This window comes from Schistocerca serialis, chromosome 5 (genome assembly GCF_023864345.2).
Source record: "Schistocerca serialis cubense isolate TAMUIC-IGC-003099 chromosome 5, iqSchSeri2.2, whole genome shotgun sequence".
Taxonomy (NCBI): Eukaryota; Metazoa; Arthropoda; class Insecta; order Orthoptera; family Acrididae; genus Schistocerca; species Schistocerca serialis.
In genome coordinates, this window is record NC_064642.1 from 347087919 (window position 1) to 347110218 (window position 22300).

General features: G+C 41.9%; 1 protein-coding gene across 3 annotated transcripts in view; it reads right to left on the reverse strand.

Moving 5' to 3' along the window:
• Positions 1-22300, reverse strand: part of LOC126480722 (protein spire) — a 797250-nt gene that overhangs the window by 274155 nt on the left and 500795 nt on the right. For 2 of the 3 annotated variants that reach the window (XM_050103982.1, XM_050103984.1), the window contains exons 6-7: positions 19997-20026; positions 5439-5681 (exon numbers count right to left, since the gene is read on the reverse strand). In XM_050103982.1, coding sequence (XP_049959939.1) covers positions 5439-5681; positions 19997-20026 — 273 coding nt within the window. The remainder of the gene's footprint in view (positions 1-5438; positions 5682-19996; positions 20027-22300) is intronic. The other variant, XM_050103983.1, reaches the window with a different exon arrangement.

Here is a 22300-nt window from a genome sequence, read left to right on the forward strand (position 1 = left end):
ACTATGAAGAAACCACTGTGCTAACCATTTTGCAGACGGCCAGCAGTAGATGCGATAGACTCCAACGCAGTCGTTCGAGGCGGGCCTATAGTAGTTACCACATCAGTATCGCAAGTTTATGCAGCTTAATGGAGACTATGTTGAGAAAGCGCACTTGTCTGCCGAGACATGGAGGAAGTGAGTGTGGAAAAAGAAAGTGTAAATTTGCGTGAAACTCTTCTCGTGCAACAAACCACTGCGTGACATAACTACATGGACTTCCGCAGCTGGTGTCATGATGATTAAAGTTCTTCTGGGTGCTGTACTATGTATAAAGTATTATACCAACGTTTCCACCTTATGACATTGGCCTTCCTCAGGGAAAGGCTGTCTTACCCTGAGGAAGACCATTGTAATAGGGCTGAAACGTTGGTTTTAAATTTATAATCAAAGATTTTTATACAATGACGCGGTACAACACCAGAAGAATTTTAATCATCACAAACCTCTACGTGTTATTGTTGTTGTCGTCGTCGTTTTTGTTGTTGTTGTTGTGGTCGTGGTCTTCAGTCCGAAGGCTAGTTTGAAGCAGCTCTCCATGCTACTCTACCCTGCGCAAGCCTCTCGAATGATTAATGCGAACTGCATCCTTCTGAATCTGCTTACGGTATTCATCTCTTGGTTCCTCTACCATTCTGACCCCCCTCCCCCCCCTCCCCACCCATTTCCCACTAATACCAAATTGGTGATCCCTTGATGTCTCAACGTGTCCTGTTAAGCGGTCCTTCTTCTGAACGTTGCCACAAATTTCGTTTCTCCCCAATTATATTCAGTACCTCCTCATTAGTTACACGGTCTACCCATCTGATCTTTGGCATTATTCTGTAGCACCACATTTCAAAAGCATCTATTCTCTTCTTGCCTACACTGTTTATCGTCCATATTCCACTTCGATACAGGGTCCACTCCATACGAATACTTTCACAGAAGACTTCCAAACACTTAAATTTATGTTCGGTGTTAACAAATTTTTCTTCTTCAGGATTACTTTTCTCGTAGTGCCAGTCTACATTTTACATCCTCTCTAGTTGGGCAACATAGGTTATTTTACGGCCCAAACAACGAACTCATCTACTACTGTAGTGACACGTTTCTTAATCCAACTCCGTCAACGTCACCTGATATCGCTCCCATGGGAAACGCGAAGACAAAATTAAACTTATCACAGCGCGCACAGAGGCGTTTAAACAATATTTTTTCCCACGATTCACATGTGAATGGAACGGGAAGAAGCCCTAATATCTGCTACAGTGCGAAATACCCTCTGCCACGCACTTCACAGTTGTTTGCTGAGTATGGATGTAGACGTAGAAATTACGTCTGCCTACTGACAATGCGAGTCCACTACACGAAGCCACTTTGAGCGACAATGAGGCGAATCCCGTTGGATCGGCCGCAAGCGGGATTGAGTGAGCTGCGCCAGTGACGAGTTTGTGCAGCTGCCGGCCCACGGTGCTAGGCGCCGGACCTGAACTTCCTGGAAGTACTTCCTGAGCAAGTAGCGCTCGTCGGCTGCACTTTCCACTGCAGCGGGGCGCCGGACGGCTGCCGCTATCGCTGCGTCTCATCTCAGTGCCGGCGGGTCCTGTGTCAGAGCTTCGGTGCTACACGCAGAAGTCATCGATAACGTGCGCCGATCCGTAATTACACCACGGTAGATATCCCCACCATGCCGACGCACCTCACGGACGTCTCAGTGAAATTTATTGCCTCACGGCGCCCGAGTAAGGAAGTGCACAAGTCTCTTGTTACTCCAAGACAGTTAATAGTTTATTGTCTCGCTTGTGTCTTCTTACATACTGCCTCACCCACTCTCTCCCGTATCTCATCCAGGCTACCAAAACTCTGTGTGAAGTATTTTACTCCTAGGCGCTTGACACTTGTACTCTGAACGACACGTTCCCCTAAGTGTCGTTCAGTGTAGGATCGTACTATTTTGCAAACTATCGTTCACAAGACTAAATGCAGCTTTATGAATACTACTTTGTTCGCAAACGCTGGCCGTGCAAATTTTATTAGTTCGTGGTCGCAGCACCTGACATCGAACGGCGTTTTTTTTATATTTCTTCAGTGTTCCCAGTTACATTAATAGTGTAACAATACTGAATACACACTAGATATTTTATTACTGATCTCACGTACTATAAGCATTTATATCAAAATGAGTCGAGATTTTGGAACTGACAACTGAATAAACCATTTTGATGAATCTGGATGGTTAGGTAAACTCTGGTTCTTCCAACATAAAATTACCATCTTTGCGTTCACTTAGAAATTCTACCTCTAGGCCGTATAGTGTGTTACAACTCAGGTTTTGTAATGCTGACGTTGTTGCAATAAGTCGATAAGGTTTCAAATAGCTGAAAACACTGAAGAAGTTGAAGAGAAAAAAAGACAGCTAGAGGTTCTAGAAACGATAAAAAGACTTCACTAAAAAGCGATACATGTATTGTTATTTATCTGCCAATATTAGCACATATTCACCAACAACAGGTGATTCATCACGCTGAGCTACAATTAAATGATTTCTGTATCATTTGTATTTTGCGCTAAATCATTTCTTACAAAATTTTACGTTTGCTACTAGTTGCTCGTAAATAACAAGCACTCATTGGTTCAGTAGCTCTTATATAAAATTTCAGATTATTTTAAGACTTATTTATACAGATTTGTAAGGAATGCCATAAAAGCCCCGTGGAAAAGTTAATAATAATTTTAGAATGAAATGAGATATGAAATTACCAATTTAAAATACGACGCTATAATATATCAACGCATGTGTACATCGTCAACCATTTTCGTAACTGTTAAACAGCCGTACTTTCAAAGGTTAAGATGAAGATTTCACTGCACAAAAATACTATTATAAGTTGATAACACTCTGTAAATTAACAGCTTTAATTGTGATTAAGGTTGCTAACAGCAGGTTGAAGCTTTGCTTTATTATATTTTTTAAAATGGCCCACGAACATGTAACTGTTGTGCAGTATTTGGTTCGGCATATTCGAGAACAGTATTTAATTGATCGAGCGCTGCAGCGCGTAAAAACACGGCACTGCTTTTGTCCACGATGATGTGAAAGATGGTGACTGAGAAGAAATCTGTAACCATTTCTTGCCAATAAAGAAAAATCCTAAAAATCATCTTACGAGAAAATGTGTGTCAGGTTGCTGAATAATGACCATAATCCTTGATCAGGATATCTTGCACGAAATTTCAGTATAAATATTCAAGTATTGGTCAAACAATATACGTTCCATTCATGCCATGTGGTGACATGCTTAGGTTGCATTTATAAGAAAAACTTACCTGCAAGCTACATTTTACGCAAAAAATGAAATGTGTTACGTTAGAGTACGAATGATGCATAGAAGAAAGCGACCTAGCTTAAATGTTAACAATAATGATACAACAGAACAAAATGTGTGATACGCAGCCCTCTTAGTACAGGGAGAAAGAGGCAGGAGATCAGTAATTCGTGTCGGTCTGGGAGAAGGCAACAACTAGACATGAATAACTAAATGGGTGTACGGCGTGGCAGCAAATAGTGTACTAACCACCGTTATTTGCTGTTCATCTAAATCCAAAAAAATAAACGAAAGACTGTCAGTCAACGGAGAAATAAAATTAATTAGGAGTCTAACGGAACCAGAGCATTTTTTTCTAAAAAGGAATATATTGTAACATTTCTTGAACGCATGTGATAATCCTACAATTAAATCTTTGTATAACCTTTATTTGTGCGCAGTGTTATTGTATAACTGTTTATGATCTCTGAGAACGAAATTTGTTTTCGTGGAAGTTGTATGTGAAAGCCGTTTGATCTGGTCCTCTGGGGTAGGCAGTAGACATCCAGCAGAGCTTAAGTGATTGTGGGCAGAAGAGGGTGGCTTTTGTAGCTATGGAGTCAGCAGTAATCCTGTCACGTCTTGTGTGACGAAAGGCAGCCCGCTTTAAATGTAAAAAAGTAAATACAGCTGCGTAGGAAAAAGAGTGCCTTAATGTTCGAAGACAGCATTGGTGGTGTGATGATGATGATGATGATTATTATTATTATTATTATTATTATTATTATTACGTTGTTTGCGGGGCGCTCAACATCGTTGTCATCAGCGTCCGTAAAAGTTTCAATCTTTCCATTTCGAGTCTCGCCACAGTCCGAATGATGATGAGATAATGATGAGACAATGAGGACGACACAAACACCCAGTCCCCAGGAGCAGCAAATTTCCGACCCGGCCGGGAATCGAACCGGGGATCCCGTGATCCAGAGGCAGCAAAGCTAGACACTAGACCAGGAGCTGCAAACACAATGATAGTGGGCAGCTCGACACACATCGATTAAGCATCTAGGCGTAACACTGCAACGCGATCTGAAATGGGACGAGCATGTACAGACGGTAACAAGGAAGACGAATTGTGGACTTCGGTTAACTGGTGCCTCATAGTGCGCGAGTGAAACGGCGCACTAAGCGGAAACGTACTCCAAAGTTGAAGTACGCGGGACAACACGACTCTTGTAAGTAAAACGTCTCCAGAGTATGCAGCATCCAATTTTCTTATTTTCGGCAAGCTGAAAGAGCATCTGTGGCGGAGGCGAGACATTCACACAGCTGTTTTCGACTGTTTCTGTGACCAAGGAGCGGATTTTTACCATTGTTGAGGAACTGAACGATTGATGGAACGTCAGGACCGTTATTTAGAGAGCCTTGACGACTATGTTGAAAAATAGTGTAGAATATATAAGGCATTAGAAGAGTTTTGCTATTTGAGCAAGAAAGAAACTGATAATGCTGATTGGAAATAGCAAGAATAACGTGTCTGAAAGAGAGAAATATTTTAATATCTTCTACAAATTTAAGTGTTGATATGACACATCTTGAGGCGTTAAAGAACCGCGAACTTTCTATGGAAGAAAATGTGGGGGCTAAAAACTGAAGAGGGAGGCTGAGGGTCGAATACAGAAAGCTGACCGAGCTAAATGTTTGGGAGGGGGGGGGGGCAGTAGTTGTACAGAAATGAAAGGGCTTTCATAAGATAGATTAGCATAAAGCGCTGCATGAAACCGTCTAGGGACTGAAGACGACGACTGCGAATACAACGACACCTTGTAAGCGCCCATCAGTCATCCCATGACACATTTACCCATGAGAAATTATTTACAATAGATTATGAAACAGCTGCAGTTCACCGTTTAGTGAGACTTTGCATCTGTACATAATCTTCTCAATGTCCCAAAAGATTATGAGGATGGGACCAACTTTATGCAGTAGTGACAAAAATGGATTCAAGAGAGATGGGTTTCATAGACAACCACTTACACTGTATCACAACAACAGTGTTATCAGTTGGGCGTGCAGCTACAACAGAAGTCCGAGATAGAACAGACAAGTGCATACCTTCCTGAGCGGCGGCCTGGAGCGGATGAACTCGAGGATGATGGCGTGCGCGTCCTTCTTCACCCTGTGCGGGATGTCGCCGTCCACCATCACCTTGTTGAGCTTGTAGCGGCGCGAGCGGATGTCCTCCATGAGCATCTCGTAGGGCGTGAGCTCGTACTCTATTGGCCCGCGGCTATAGTTCACCTTCTTCAGCTTGACGCCGTGCCGCAGCTCGTGGATCACCTGCACCCATAGCCGCGCCTGCAACACGACACAGCACAAGTTAGCGCCGTGACATTCGCCTACCCGCAACACGCACAAGCCTGCATGCCAGCCTACACACTACTTTAAGCGGCGCTGTCGTCTGCCAAGTATGGTAAGCCGAAAACGCCACACCAGCTTGTCATGCAGTATCATCACAACGAATATTCTTCTATGAGTAAATTCTACTGTTCATCCAAAAAATACCCGGAATGCCGACGCATAAACATTATTTCTTCCAGTATTTCAGGCGGAAGATATAAAGTCCAAGAAGAAGACAAAGTTTATGCGCCTGCATTCTCGAAATTTTGTAGATTAATTCTTACGCAGCGAGCGAAAGCATCAAGATGCACAATTTTTACTATACTTAATCTCAATATGATGTAAACACTAAGCCATTCACGAAGGATTTGTTCAATTAAATGCACTTGTCACGTTAATTCTCTATAAGACACAATTCGAGCTTGTGCTGTGTCTCTGACGGTCTTGTAGTCGACGGGACGTTCAACCCAATCTTCCTACCTTCCTTCCTTCCTTCCTTTCGGGATTTCGACTGTATTCATCATTTTTTTCGCCACTAAAGCATCTATCTGTCAAAGAAGTACCACAAACACGCAGGTGTAAGTTACATACTCCTACTGTGACCAAAAATTACAATGGCGCTAACAGTGAAACATCTCATAGCGTTTTTCTCTCCATCATGATGTTCAATATGGTACATATTCCTACACAGTCACAGCCTTTACAGCACTCCCTACAGTAACTTATGTATGTACAAAAGAAATACACACAAAGTTTTAATGTTGTCTCTTACACGATAAATTACATGTTTCTAGAAATAAAATAGCTCTAATCTCCGAGTTCCGACCGAAGTTCTCGGGAGTAAAGTAAATAACGGAACAGGTAGGCAACTTCGATTCATTTACAATTGGAAACAACTCTATTCCACTACCAGTTCACCTGGTATTGGTTGAACTCGTGTGTCTATAATTGGCCGTATCTAAAATAGCCAAATATACTAATTCGAGTAGTGGGGGTTAGGCTGTTTGGAGAAGAGACCAAACAGCGAGGTCATCCGTCTCATTGGATTAGGGAAGGATGGGGAAGGAAGTCGGCCGTGCCCTTTCAAAGGTACCATCCCGGCATTTGCCTGAAGCGACTTAGGGGGATCAAGGAAAACTTTAATCAGGATGGCCGGACGCGGGATTGAACCGTTGTCCTCCTAAATGCGAGTCCAGTGTGCGAACCACTGCGCCACCTCGCTCGGTTTCGAGTAGTGAATGAAAACTGAGGAAAAAAATCATATGTACTCACACGCTCTCAGATCGCTCGCATCCTGTGCAATCGACAGTGACGTAATTACACTGCATATGTCCTTCCGCACCCATAAACAAATACTCTCACACACACTAGACTTTCATATCTCTTGTCATCGTCGTTGTCTTCTTATTACTAACGGGGATTAACCATCTTCCTACTGCGTCTTCACCCCCCTTCTTCTTCCTTCGGACCGACCGAAATGGTGCAGTGGTTCACACATTGACCCCGCATTCGGTAGGACGACGGTTCAGATTCCTGTCCGATCATTCACATACAGGTTTTCCGTGATTTCCGTACATTGCTCCAAGCAGATGCCAAAATTGTTTCTCTGAAAAGGGCATGGCTCATTTTCTTCCTCATCCTCTTTTAATCCGAGTTTGTGCTTCGTCTCTAATAACAGCGTTGTTGACGGGATGCTGGTTCAAAACGGTTCAAATGGTTCTGAGTGCTATGGGACTGAACTGCTATGGTCATCAGTCCCCTAGAACTTAGAACTACTTAAACCTAACTAACCTAAGGACATCACACACACCCATGCCCGAGTCAGGATTCGAACCTGCGACCGTAGCAGCAGCGCGACTCCGGACTGGATCGCTTAGAACCGCACGTCCATCGCGGCCGGCTGAGGGAATGCTGAACTCCAATCTTCCTTCCTTCCTTCCTTCCTGGTTGCAGTTTAGTATTTTTGTTGTTGTTGTTTCATATTTCTTTCTATCCACATTTTATTTCCATGTCTCTCTGTATTATTTCCTCATGTACATATAACTCATTCCGAGCTTCTTAACACTCTATTAAATCTCTTCTTGCCCATCCTTTATCCTCATAAAAATTTTATCTCTGTTGATTGTATTTTGGTGTTACGTGTCTTTTTTATTTGTCGATCTCTCTCTTTCATATAGCAGTAACGGTACCACCACAGTATTATCTAATTGAATTTTTATACGTTTTCGAGTTTCGTAGATTAAGTGCTCTTTTTATTATTACACATATTGCTTGAAATTTGTGCAGCTTTTCCATCTATATCATTAGCATAATTGTAACCTGTGTCTCACTGTCAGTTTGTAATAGGAGGTATTTCTTCAGTTGCTTTGTTCGTAACTAGAGTTTCCGGGCGTATTGGTATATACATTGCAGGGCCATATCTTTCATTTTATGTCACGAATTTTTTAGACTATATTCGCCGATGACGTAATTCTGTCAGAGACGGCAAAGGACTTGGAAGAGCAGTTGAACGGAATGGACAGTGCCTTGAAAGGAGGATATACGATGAACATCAACAAAAGTAAAACGAGGATAATGGAATGTAGTCGAATTAAGTCGGGTGATGCTGAGGGAATTAGATTAGGAAATGAGACACTTAAAGTAGTAAAGGAGTTTTGCTATTTGGGGAGCAAAATAACTGATGATGGTCGAAGTAGAGGGGATATAAAATTTAGACTGGCAATGGCAAGGAAAGCGTTTCTGAAGAAAAGAAATTTGTAAACATCGAGTACAGATTTAAGTTTCAGGAAGTCGTTTCTGAAAGTATTTGTATGGAGTGTAGCCATGTATGGAAGTGAAACATGGACAATAAATAGTTTGGACAAGAAGAGAATAGAATCTTTCGAAATATGGTGCTACAGAAGAATGTTGAAGATTAGGTGGGTAGATCACGTAACTAATGAGGATGTATTGAATAGGATTGGGGAGAAGAGGAGTTTGTGGCACAACTTGACTAGAAGAAGGGATCGGTTGGTAGGACATGTCCTGAGGCATCAAGGGATCACAAATTTAGCACTGGAGGGCAGCGTGGAGGGTAAAAATCGTAGGAGGAGACCGAGAGATGAATACACTAAGCAGATTCAGAAGGATGTAGGTGGCAGTAGGTACTGGGAGATGAAGAAACTTGCACAGGATAGATTAGCATGGAGAGCTGCATCAAACCAGTCTCAGGACTGAAGACCACCACAACAACAACAACAACAACAACAACAACATTCGCTACATATCTGATTTAGCCTACGTGCTGCTAAGTGGTTGTCGTATTCACTTTCTTCTATTAGATAACTACCCGATTTCTAATTTTTACTGGCGTTCTCAAAATGTATGTCGAAAATGTGAATAAGAAGAAACACCCTGTCGCACATATTGAGTGATTTTTACGTCATCTCTCTTTCGAAGTGTGTGTTACACATTTTTATTTCCACAGCCCCTCTGACAAGCGTGTGTGTTCAAAGACCTTGTGCTTAATCGGTAACAACACATTTCCCTACATTTCTTTTTGAGTCGCTTATGTTCAATACAGTACTTGGGAAATTGCTCGAATAGACTGTCCCACGTAACTGCTGCCACATCCATACGGAATATTGTAAACGCCCCGGACTCTGATGCCATGACTGTCCTTCACAGGGCGGAATATCTGATTTTCTAAAGTGGAATACCTTTATAAGCCTCTGTCTGTTTGAGATTAATGGAGTTTTACATGACGCTGATCAACATAACCGAAGGAACGTCCTGTTCTGATCTTCTTGTGAAGATTACTGGAGCTTGCGTTTTCCGGAGAGAATTAACTATATTTAATGCGACTGAGAACCGTTTTGTCTGAACACAAAAGTTACATGATTTATATCGGCGCGTGGATGGTTCTCGTCCGTGTACTTACAGATTGTATTGTGTATTGTATAATACATTTTGATGGGAAAAAAAATCATTGACACCAATGTAATGGTCGCAGTGGGCACTTACTGAATCATTTACGCCTGTGTCATTCTGTTCTTTTTGACGGCCGGTTGATTATGTCAGTATCCACGATACTGAGTATTGTCAAAATCTTTGAGGTTTAAAGAGAATTAACGTGACGAGAGCATCGTGAACATTTAACACAACTCCAAAGCTACTCTTCTGACGAAATCTGACAAGTAAGTTACTTTTTAAAAAAATTAAAAAAACCCATTCTTAGTCGTTTTGACATTTATCAGCGACACAGAAAGTGCCAAACTGTGCCATTTTCGCAAAAAGGAATGAACATAAATAAAAGCTAGGACATTTCCGTGTTTTAGAGTTGTAGGTGCAAATCTGACGCGTCAGGAGCTGATACTAATAAGAGAGTGGATACCACAGAAACTGACGATGCGAACGATTAAACTAGAGAAACAGCCACACCCTTCCAAACTTTTCAAGTATTTACGCTGTGCTCTGTCCCATAGATATGAAATGACAATGAACTCTCAAGTCTATTTTTTCGTCTGAAGTGCAACGACTGCAGACCGCCACAAAAAGTAGCATTTTGGTTGTAGTTTGTAAACCATCACGAAAGATACCTCATGTTCGCTAAAATTTAAAGTCTACGGTACCACGCTCAGCATACGACGTACATAGTTTGAAGATCGAGAGAAGAAAGACAAACCTACGTTTGCAGCATTTGTGGATTTAAAGGGTACTTCTGACGCTGGTGACTGGTCTAGATACTCTGAAATTTTGAAGGTAGCAGAGATAAAATTCAGGGAGCGAAAGTATCTACGACTTTGTACAAAAACCCGACTGCAGTAAGAAGAGTTGAAGGGCACGAAAGGGAAGCGGTGGTTGAGTAGCGAGTGAGCCTGGGTTGTAGCCTATTATCTATGTTATTCATACTGTACAGTGACCAAGAAGTGAAGGAAACCAAGGAGAGAAAAAAGGAAAGGGAATTAAAGTGCAGAGAGAAGAAATAAAACATTTCAGGTTTGCCCATGACATTGTAAGTCTGACAGAAGTGGAGACGAACTACGAACAGCATTCGAACGGAATGGGCAGTTACTTGAAAGGTGGATATAAGATAAACAACAAGACAAGTTAAACAAGGATAATGGAATGTAGTGCAATTGCACGAGGTGTTGCTGAGGCAATCTGTTTAGAAAATTAGCCACTAACAGTAGTCAATGAGTTTTGCTATTTGGACAATAAAATAAATGACGATAGCCGAAGTAGAGGGGATATAAAATGTAGAATGATTATAGCAAGAGAAGAATTTTTTGAGAAAGAGGAATTTATTACCGTCTGATATAAATTTAAGTGTCAGAAAGTCTTTATCTGAAGGTATTTTCTGGAGTGTAGCCCTGTGTGAAAGTGAAATGTGGACAATAAGCAGGCCAGACAAAAACAGAAGCTTTTGAAATGTTGCGATACAGAATAATGCTGAGGATTAGATTGGTAGTTTGAGTAACTAGTGAGGTTGTGCCGAATCTAAATGGGGAGAAAATAAGTGTGATTAAAATAAAGGATCTGTTGATAGAACACACTCTGAGGCATCAAGGAACCGTCATTTGGTAATGAACGGAAATGTGGGGCTAAAAACAATAGAAGCAGATTTAGACATGAATACAGAAAGCAGGTCCAAACAGATGCAGGTTGCAATAGTTATGCAGCGATGAAGAGGTTTACACACGATAGAGTAGCTTGTGGATAGCTGCAAAAAACCCTTCTTCGGACTGAAGACCAGAACAACGCGATAATTCAATAAGGGCAATAATGTTTCGTTTTAATGAAAGAATTAAATGAACTCTTGTATTTCATACGACCGGCTCCTTAAGTCTATGTAAAAGGCAAGGAACTGACATATTTTGAAGCAAAGTGAGGGATCACTGGGTAGCTTTCCCATGGCGACTCTTCCACGTGGTCTGCCTCCCTCTTTGTTAGCAGGATCGAGAGACATGCGACAGGTGGCAGCCGTGAGGGGAGCTAATCGGGATCCTAACGACTTGCACAAGCTGCTGGGTCTAATGAAGACCGACTCACCGCTGACAGCATCGCTAGTAACAGCCCGTGGGCTGTGCACTTTTTTCTCTGTCCGTAACTGTGCAGCAGCAGGCGGTGGATTACGCGCGGAGGCCAGTGCCCTATGGTGAATGCAAAGAGGCGTGCGGAAATGTGGAAAATTCGGTTATCTTTTCCTTCAGATCCTCTCAGCTTAACTCGTGGATCTATGATTTCATACTTGTTGTATGCCAATCAGCTATAAATAACGATACGAACATGTAACTGACATAAGATGAACGATCGTTTTTCCGGGTTCTGTTGTCACTTGACGGGAATAATATGAGTTCAGTGTTAGGTGGTAAGGGGGAAGGGAGGGGGGGGGCATATAATGTTTCATTCTCAAATTTTACCAGGAAGCTTTCAAATCGATTCTGCGCACTATCGATTTATTACTGTATGCCTCTTCGAATTTCAAAACATCCCGCCTACTGTAATATTTCAGTCTTCTTACGCAACAATATGATGTTTAAAATAAAAACAGACGACAGCCTTTGTCTTTCTAATGTTTTTTCCTCGCTCAGATTTCTGAGTTTTCTGCTGACCTTCATGCCAGTAAGGTTTTATTGCTTTTTGGTTTTAATGACATTTATGTAGTTTCGCATTTATTTTAGAATTCAACGTCATGACAACAGGACCTAGAGAACATTGGCGACTCTTGCTAAGAGAACGAGCTCTCTAATTAATATCCAACCATAACGAAACTCCTTTCGTTTTATACGACAGATAAGGAATGAAATACAACACTGGATGCTTTTATGTCTTCTCTTTTTGCATTAATAAAATTATTTCACCTCTGGAAATGCTTTCCGCAATTCGGAGAGGCACACAGGCACATCTGTATCATAGTTCGGATCCCGTGTTCATCTGCAGCCCCCCCCCCCCCCCCCCCAATTATTTTATATGAATGCCGCTTGTGAGGCCGGAGGAATGGAAGTGCATCCAAAGTGCAAGAGGACTGTTAAATCGCTGAAGTATTTCTATAAATCTGGTGAGTAATTTTATATGCGTCACTATATTTATTTATATAACGAAGTGAAAATTCTCGATTCCACTTAAAATTTGTAACAAATAACGATCTGCTTGTGTTGTCGTAAATCTGCTGATACTTAAAGTATCTAGCCCTTTTTTTAAAGATTTCTTGAAGCCTTCAGCTGGCATTCTCTTTATTTACGATTGTACAATGCCGGCCTTAGGCCATTTACAAGTATTTTATGGACGATTTTTAAGTAGCAGATTATGTCACATACGTCGTTGCTCCTATGAGATAATGTTATGCTCATAAAATAATTCGAGGTGTTCACGCTATTTTAGGAGTACTAAAAAATCGTATATAAAATACTTGAAAATGGCCTAACGCCGAAATTGTACAATCGTACAGGAAATAAAGAGAATGGCAGCTGAAGGCTTCAAGAAATCTTTCAAGAAAGTCATCGCAGCTGCGGACCTTGTAGCATTGAGAACTATCCAGCTCTGTATTACATAATCGGAAATAACCTTTTATTTTAATAGCTGAGATTCCATTCTACCTTTGTTTCAGCACACGTATGACCTACGAGGCAACATCAATAGTACGTGAGTGGTACCTATATGACAGCTTCTCTTGTTCGCTGAGTCACAGCTGCGAGACTAAAAAGGTTTTTAGCTATCTGTCTAGTGTCGTTCTACATTCTAATGTACTGTGTTTACTCATTTCTGAGCATATTACACTGATACGCCCGACAATACGAGCACTTTATTTAGATCTGCCTGCTATTATGCGGTATTGTTAGAACCTCATTAATTGCAAAGCAGCTGCGCGGTACGTATGGACGACAGTTGTCCGACTAAGAAGGCTTACTAAATTGCAATGCTATTATCAGCATGCATTAATTTCCAATTGAGAAGTGTAATAGTTATACACTTCGTTTTTGTCTTTAGACATTCGTGTAACGCATTAAATTTATGCAGCGAGGTTCGTGCTGGAATCCGAAAAGGGTCTGTGCCTTAGCAAAATAATCCATTCAAACAGGTATTTTAACAATTAACTTACCATCAGTTCTTCCATTTTTATTCGCGCTTAAAAGCTGAACAGGACAGTGTGTTGTTAATGTGGCGTCGTAGGACGAGGAAATGTGAATTAGATGTCGGTGTTGGGTATTTTTCTTTGGAATGCTACTTTAACCGTCCTATTTATAGGCCAATATTGGCGCACGGGCATAAACTTACGAGAAAGAGCAGTGGTGAAAGGAACGTTCATGCTTTACCTCTGAATCATCTCATTCCCAACACTACGTTTCAGGAGGATAGCGTCAACATCATACAAATAACTGAACTACTACCATAAATACATAACCAAGATGGGTTATCACAGACAGTTTTTGGAACCTCGCGACGAAACGCGAAGATAACACATGTAATCTTGGTGTTGCATGCTATAATGCAAATCATCTTGTGCTTTCGCGGACACACTTAAGGTTACGGCGTATACGTCAATGTTACTGGCTTTGAGATTACGTTGTGCATTGCATATGATTTTTGGAGCAAACTAAAGTTACATTTTTCTGTCGTTGTATTGGAACATTTTTCTTTTCAACTGCAAATAACAGCATATTTTACACATGCCCAACGCAAAGTACCACACAATCATGACAGCACTCGAGAAACGAAGAATGGTGAATAAATTAAATCACCCTTGCAGAGGTTGAACAAGGCTGCCACGCTCGTCACCATTCCACGTGCTCAAGCTGAATAAGTTTATAGAATACCTGAATTGCGAATTATATCAAGAACCTGCTGAAGGAAGAAAGCGTGGATAGTTTCTTTACTGTGGTACAATACTTCGATTTTCCATTATTATGTAAGGAACTGAAAGATACGCGACGCAAGGTATTTGGATTAAATTATGCCGGGTGATTCAAAAAGAAAGAACAGATTTCAGCTGTTTATTACAGACAAAGTATATGAAATAGAAACATATTGCACATGTCACTGGATAGAGGAAGGTTCAACGTTTTGACACAGTTGCGCTGTTGGTTGGTTGTAGCAACACAGCGACTACATTACAAGAGAAAGCACTGTGACACGAATGTCATACCTCGACACGCTGCGAAACAGTGTGTCCTGAAATTCACGAAGGTCCTAATTATTTCATTTTTATGGATGACTGCGCCCAGCATCACATTCACCTTGAGGTGCGGCGTTTACGTTGGACTGGAAGAGGTAAGCAACAATATCTTGTTCACTGCTTTTGGTCTCCTAGATTACTATACACTTTGCAATTTTTCTGTAAGGGTACTCAAAAGAGTCTTTGTCCCATCTACGGCAGTCACTCTTCAAAATGAAAATGTGTGTGAAATCTTATGGGACTTAACTGCTAAGGTCATCAGTCCCTAAGCTTACACACTACTTAACCTAAATTATCCTAAGGACAAACACACACACCCATGCCCGAGGGAGGTCTCGAACCTCCGCCGGGACCAGCCGCACAGTCCATGATTGCAGCGCCCAGGACCGCTCGGCTAATCCCGCGCGGCAGTCTTCAAGAGCTGAGAAACTGAGTTGTCGATTCAATAAACAGGGACCTGCTGACTCATATGTGGAATGAAATTGACTATCGTTTCGACGTTTACTTAGCGACACATGGTGCTGATGTTGAGTTCACAGTATAGCTTTTGTGCGAAAATAAAACTTTGAACCATCCTCTATCCAGTGACATGCGCAACGTGCTTCTACCTTTCATTGTTTGTCTGTAATAAACAACCGAAATCTTTTCTTTCTTTTCTAAGCACGCTGTAGAACCTAAAGTTACCATTTCTCCACTTGCTTTTCACCTCTTGCCGTTGTGTCTCGTTGCACCGGTTTTTGCTTTATCCATGAAAGCGTTATTTACGTAATGAGGTTTTTCTTTTCATACAGTCTGGAGATTATGTCCTTTTCGCCGGTTTCCCGCTTCAGAGCTCTACGTGACACCGACTGGATAAGCGGCCAACCCGTCTGCAAGCGCAACACGCTTTCCGCATTGAGCGAACACCGCGGTTAAGCCGTGACGCAGAGCTTGAGAGAAGTCTCCTGTGGTGAAGAAAAGTGCTCCTGTTATCACACACAGGCGTTTTCCTGCTGTAACCATACTTGTTCAACACTAAGTGAGAGGACTTGCAATGCAATGCAATGTCAGCTATCGACGCCAGAACACTAAGTATTCTCCTTTACACTGAACAAATTACGTAGAAGCAACGTCATTCTGTTCCTTGTGCTACGTTGCGGAAAATCAATGTCACATACAGAGAAATTAAAACGATATCAGTCAAACTCAACCGAAGTTACTCGTGTTAACAGTTATATTAAATCCGTCCCGTTAGCCGCAACTAAAGCGCACAACATAAGGCCCTAAGCAGAGGAGGTTGATTTTCGGATCGGCCACCAGCCACAACTCTATTTCATGGAGAGAACATTACATTTTTTCTGTTTAGCGATTAGCTATTCACTACGTAAATGTGTTAACACATTCCAGTGTACCACAGTGATTAGAAACGCTTATCTTGCGAACGCGAATAAATTACCAAACTCGCACAAAAAAGCTTTTGATTCTCATTTTGTTAATTCCTGCGTTCTGACATAAAATGTCAACGGTAAAGCAAGCAATAAGGGCACGTTCGCAATCTTTGAGAGGCAGTAGAAGATACAAGCCACGGATAGATTTAATTTAGCTGTAGGTATCTTCTCACAGAAACTTATACCTTCATGAACTGTCGTAATTGACAAAGAGACAGCTTTAATAGCTCATTTATTTATTTTTTTAATTTTTTCACTGAGATGCGTCGAGAACCATGCAAATTATATAAATTATTGTCGAAACAGAAGGGACAATACTACGAATCTGATACATGGCAAAGACAAACAATATAGTTTCTCTTGAAACAATAGAACGTAAGACAACAAATAGAGCTACACACAAATGTGATTCAAAATGCACAAGAACTAACAAACTTACGTTAACTGACAACTACCCCTCCCTAAATAACGGAAAAGATTCGAGGAACCTCGCATCTTGGCTAACTGACTGAAAAAACAGCTCAAGAATTTCAGAGGCGCGGCACAGAGGGCATGCGAACTACGCCCAATCCCTGAAGCCCATACTGCTTACAAGCAGAAACGGAACACAATCGGTAAAGCTCAGGCATGGCTATACTCGTACATTAACCGACAACAGACGCAAACCAGCTGACCTATGGAAAACCTAAGTAGTCTTGGTACAGGTAAAATAAAAGATGCAGCTGTTCAGACTGAACAAACCGAAGGACTATATCAGTACTTCATTTTACCTACAAACGCAACTGGACCGCAAATGAAACAAAGTCTTATGATTTCTTCATGGAGATCAATGACGCCAACCACGAAAAATTGCGTCTTGAGCATGATACTGGCAATACCATCGAAGATTCATCATGCGTATCACGTCACGATCTGCTGAACACTGTAGCGTCACAGTCAAAATGATGTAACTTATGTTTGACCTCCTATGGTCCACAATAACATATTTTCTGTCACTGCTTCACCACGAGTGTTTTTCTGAGGAATGAAGACAGGGACTCGTCAAGCCAAGCCACTATCCAAGTAGGACGTTGCCACAGCAGTCTGTGATTACCCATCTGTTTGCAATCTTCTGTCACTGCCAAAGGCCTTAGCACGTATGGAAGTTGGCAAACTATTCACTAGGCTTGGACAATTTACTAGTCACGCTCAGATATCTACCAAAAAGTTCTGACAGATCAGTTACACAGAGTGGACGTTAATAAAACCGACAAAATGCACCGACGGAGTTCTGACTGGAAATGGAGGAAGAAAGGTCCTATGAACACGTGTCCGGAAATGACTCGTTGCCACGGTAGATGGCGCTGACGAATGGAAGTTCCTCCGACCACGTGCCGCGTGTTCTTTGGGTGTTGCAGGTTGTGATAGACGCGGCGTACTGTAAGCAGCAGAATGGTACGGTATTCATGCTGGGAACAAGCTGAGATGGCGTTTGCGTGCGGCCAAGCAGATGGAAACGGTCGAGGGGCAGCACGACTATACCAAACAGGTACAGTCACAGACAACAACCACATATCACAACATTTCAAGCCCTCTTGGGCGTTTGTGTTAACAGACGAACGTGCAGGGAGGCGGCGGACAGTGCGTAAACAGATTTGGAGCTTGCTGTAGGATTTGTCTCAATATCCTGCACAACCCGGTCCTCCAAATCTGTTGTACGCACAGTCCGCAGCCTCCCTGCGCGTTTGTCTGTTCACACAAACGCCCAAGAGGGCTTGAAATGTTGTGATATGTGGTTGGCGTCTGTGACGCTACTTTTTTTTGGTATAGCCGTGCTGCCTCTCGACCGTCTGAATCCCGATACGAATACCGGACCATTCTGCTGCTTACAGTATGGTGCGTCAATCACAAAGCCTACAACACCCAAGGATAATAAGGCGGGTGGTCAGAGAAACTTCCATTCGTCAGCGCGATCTACCGTGGGAACTATGCACTTCCGGACACATATTCATACGATGTTTCTTCCTCCAGCTCCAGTCAGGAATCTGCCCCTGCAGCTTGTCGGTTTTATTAGTGTCCACCCTGTATGTAACAGATACCACCGGCACGCAGGCAAGGCAGGCTGGAACCAATATAGAACAACACCATCCCTAATAAACAGATTCAAAGTTAGAGAAAACTCAAAGACGGGTAACATCGCTTTCAGAAAAAATACCGAATAAGTAGCGAAGAAGTCCATTCCTAAGAATAAACCGTTCGTTGGAGGAGAGTGCTAGGACGAAATTTGTAAATACACGATGGAGAACCGCAGGAACGTACTGAAATTATACTGATGACAAGCTATAGCAGACAGTTAATTACTTTCAACATAGGTCACGTAAAAAAACACTAAAAGTAAGAAATAACTGGAAGGAATTTTGCGGGAGTTTAAATGCGAGGACACCAATTTCCCCTGAGTGAGAAACAATTGAACGTATCCCTACGATTCAGATACAGACGTCGAGCCCCATGACTTTTCCGATTAGTAAGACGGAACTTTTTCTCAAAGTCTTACAGCTGTCTACACCTCGCTGTTAATAATACTAATGCAGATGTACAACATTTTGCTTGGACAAACCAGCAACAGTAAGCGAACTGAATAAATTTGGACAAGTACGGCGTCGGATCCTAACAACATACATCAACGCAGGCTATATAATTTGACAAGACAGGAAAGAACTCACCCGTGCAGTACTTAGTAAGTAACTATTGATCTACTAAGAATTCATGGTGTATCTACTGAAGTAACAATAACGTCTTCCTCTATCATGTACGTTCTCGTTACCTAATTAAAAATTAACATCCTTCTCTCCAAACAAATTTTCAGTTCCCAAAGCTACATACATCCATGTAATTTCTAATTAATGACATTTTATTACTGTTTGTCATATTAAAATGGTCACTTCTTAGTTAACAATGATGCATTCAACTTTGTGTAAAACCATAGTTTGATGTAAGAGACAGCCTGAAGGCCCTGATCTGATCGGGTTAAATAAATAAATAAATTTCTGAAGTGACATCACAGTAGGTAGAGATTCATTACATCACTGGCCAAAGCCGACTGCGAGTGTCGCAAGTTCCTCTTGACTCGGCCATTATTTGTACATCGTTTACATCTCCTTCGAGTTTCTTATTCTGAAAATATTTCGTCCTTGTTACCACACACAAACAATAAATACAACAACACAGAAGTGAAAATGATACGTTACTTCGATTATGTAAGCTAATAAGTGACAGCGATTGCAAACTCTAAGGAACAAAAACGCTCAGCCGCACACCAACAAATCACATCTGAAGTAAAGCTACGTATTATAGTAACGGCGTATAACGGATATAAGCTAAGGGATTCCTGAAACTGACTACGTGCTTATGGTTTTAACCTAAACTCTAATGGTTTTGGAGAAAATTGCGTCAGATGCACAAATGAAACTAAAAAGACATTCTTGCCAACGCTTCTGCCTGACACACACATGCAAGGAAGGCCAGATGAACTGCTTAAATATAAACACATGCACAATTACAGGCGTTGAACTACTTGATGGGCGCTAGTCGCTCTCGCAGCGTGAAGCTCATTCTACAATAATTTATCGTGCATCGAGAAGGAAGTTCGCATGAACAGCAAAAACATCAACAACAACAGCAGCAGGCAACAAATGAAAGACAACAGTACGTACTTGGAGCACTCTCCACATCCTAAGGCCCGTCTAGAACAGACAAACCCGCATCCATTAGATACGACATGCGCACATAACAGCCACTGTCAGAATATGTAAAGCATTATGTGCGTACAGTGTTTACCTCAGTTACGCCGAAAACATGCATTACATTTTACACACAATACATTGGTATGCATTGAGTCATATGAGCATATACGAACCTACTACTCACGTATTAAATGTACGTATTTCCTGCACAGTAATGACATCTCACAGTAGCATATAACGTGGACAGGGATGGAGAAAGTCTATACTAGTATCGCAGTCCACTTGTGTCAAACGCCATTTTCTTCGTCATAGACGCTGCTGGGATACAACATGCCTCAGCCAAATGAAGTTGTGATCGTTTCAATGATCTGCTAGAGTTATCTACCACATACGTAAAGGTACGTTTACACAGGCCATAACAATTACGTAATGGCGACAATATAAGCCGGAAATACTCCCAGGCAACAATGCCAGCCACGCGAATTGCCGCCAACTGTTACGCAACAATGCCAATCACTACCGCCTGGCAACTGCTGGCGGCAATACAGAAGTGTTTGCATGTGCCGTAAAATGTGCGAAAATGAATTACTGGTAATTAATGTGCCTCCTAGGTTCTGCATTCCACAAGCAATAATTTTAGCAAGGAAAAGAGAAATTACGTTTAGTGAATTCTTTTATTTTTATGAACAGGTTTTGAATTTTTTTTTTTTAACTGGTGAACTGCGATGGTCACAGACATTTTACCAGAATGCCGAAATATGGTTTGTATATGGTACTGGAACAGCCGGTTCGACAACTTGTAAAACCAATACAGTCACAACCAGATTGGCGATCATCATTCGGTTTTTGGCTACTGGTCATGCATACAGAATGTCGATATGCATGTTTAAAGAACACTTCTCACCTATTTACCTCTTGACACCAGACGGCTGCAACGCTTTGATACGACGACTCAAGAAATTCATTAAGGTAGTCTGAAATGACACTAGAATGTTTATGTTAATATTTTATTCTTGCTCATCAGTATAATGAGAGAACTAGCAATTTCATAAATTTGATATATTACGACCAGTGTTATGCGGCACGGAAAGTGAAAAAAAGAAAAGAAAAAAAACCCACATAAGTGCGAGTAGCCCTCACGCTTTGAGAGTTCCGTACAAACTTATTTATATAGATAGTAATAATAGTAGTAATGATGATGTTAATAGTAATAGTAATTTAGTTTGGCTCAATGGTTTGGTGCAAGTCTATTGGACGAAGGTTCGACCACTTGCTTGTCCCTACCACACCCTAGTTATCCAAATGGGGAAGGGAACCTACAGTTTAACGTGGAATCCGAAGCATATGTTTCTGGCGACTCATCACGTCGTTGAGAGTTAAAGGTTACGTTAAAAGGCAGACCAAAAAAGCCGTGGTTCGACCTAAGTTCGATCCCACGACCTCTCGGAAGTAGGCGCTTTACTGCTGGACTACCAGACCCGACATGAATATAGATAATTCTTCTATAGGTCTTGACGAGTGAGTATGCGAGTATCAGAAGCTTAAATTATTCGCACCGCCAAGAGACCGTAGACCCTAGTATGTGACAAATTTCGATATCTCTACGCGTTCCTGAGAGGAAAGAGTCTTAACAGTCGGACGGACTGAAAGACCACAACGTGCTCCTGTAAGGTCCCGTTATTGCCGACTGACGTACGGAACCCTGAAGTTTATACGGAAACATAAGTGATGAAGCTTCAAATAAAATGAGAAGACCTTAAGTCCTAGGTAGAACACATTTTTTGGCTCACTACTGCAGATAATCTAATATGAGAGTCGCAGAGACGTGTTTTTCAGACTGCAGTTTTTGCATGTATTACTTAATATATCCCATGGCACTGGCCGTAGATGCATTATACACTCCTGGAAATGGAAAAAAGAACACATTGACACCGGTGTGTCAGACCCACCATACTTGCTCCGGACACTGCGAGAGGGCTGTACAAGCAATGATCACACGCACGGCACAGCGGACACACCAGGAACCGCGGTGTTGGCCGTCGAATGGCGCTAGCTGCGCAGCATTTGTGCACTGCCGCCGTCAGTGTCGGCCAGTTTGCCGTGGCATACGGAGCTCCATAGCAGCCTTTAACACTGGTAGCATGCCGCGACTGCGTGGACTTGAACGGTATGTGCAGTTGACGGACTTTGAGCGAGGGCGTATAGTGGGCATGCGGGAGGCCGGGTGGACGTACCGCCGAATTGCTCAACACGTGGGGCGTGAGGTCTCCACAG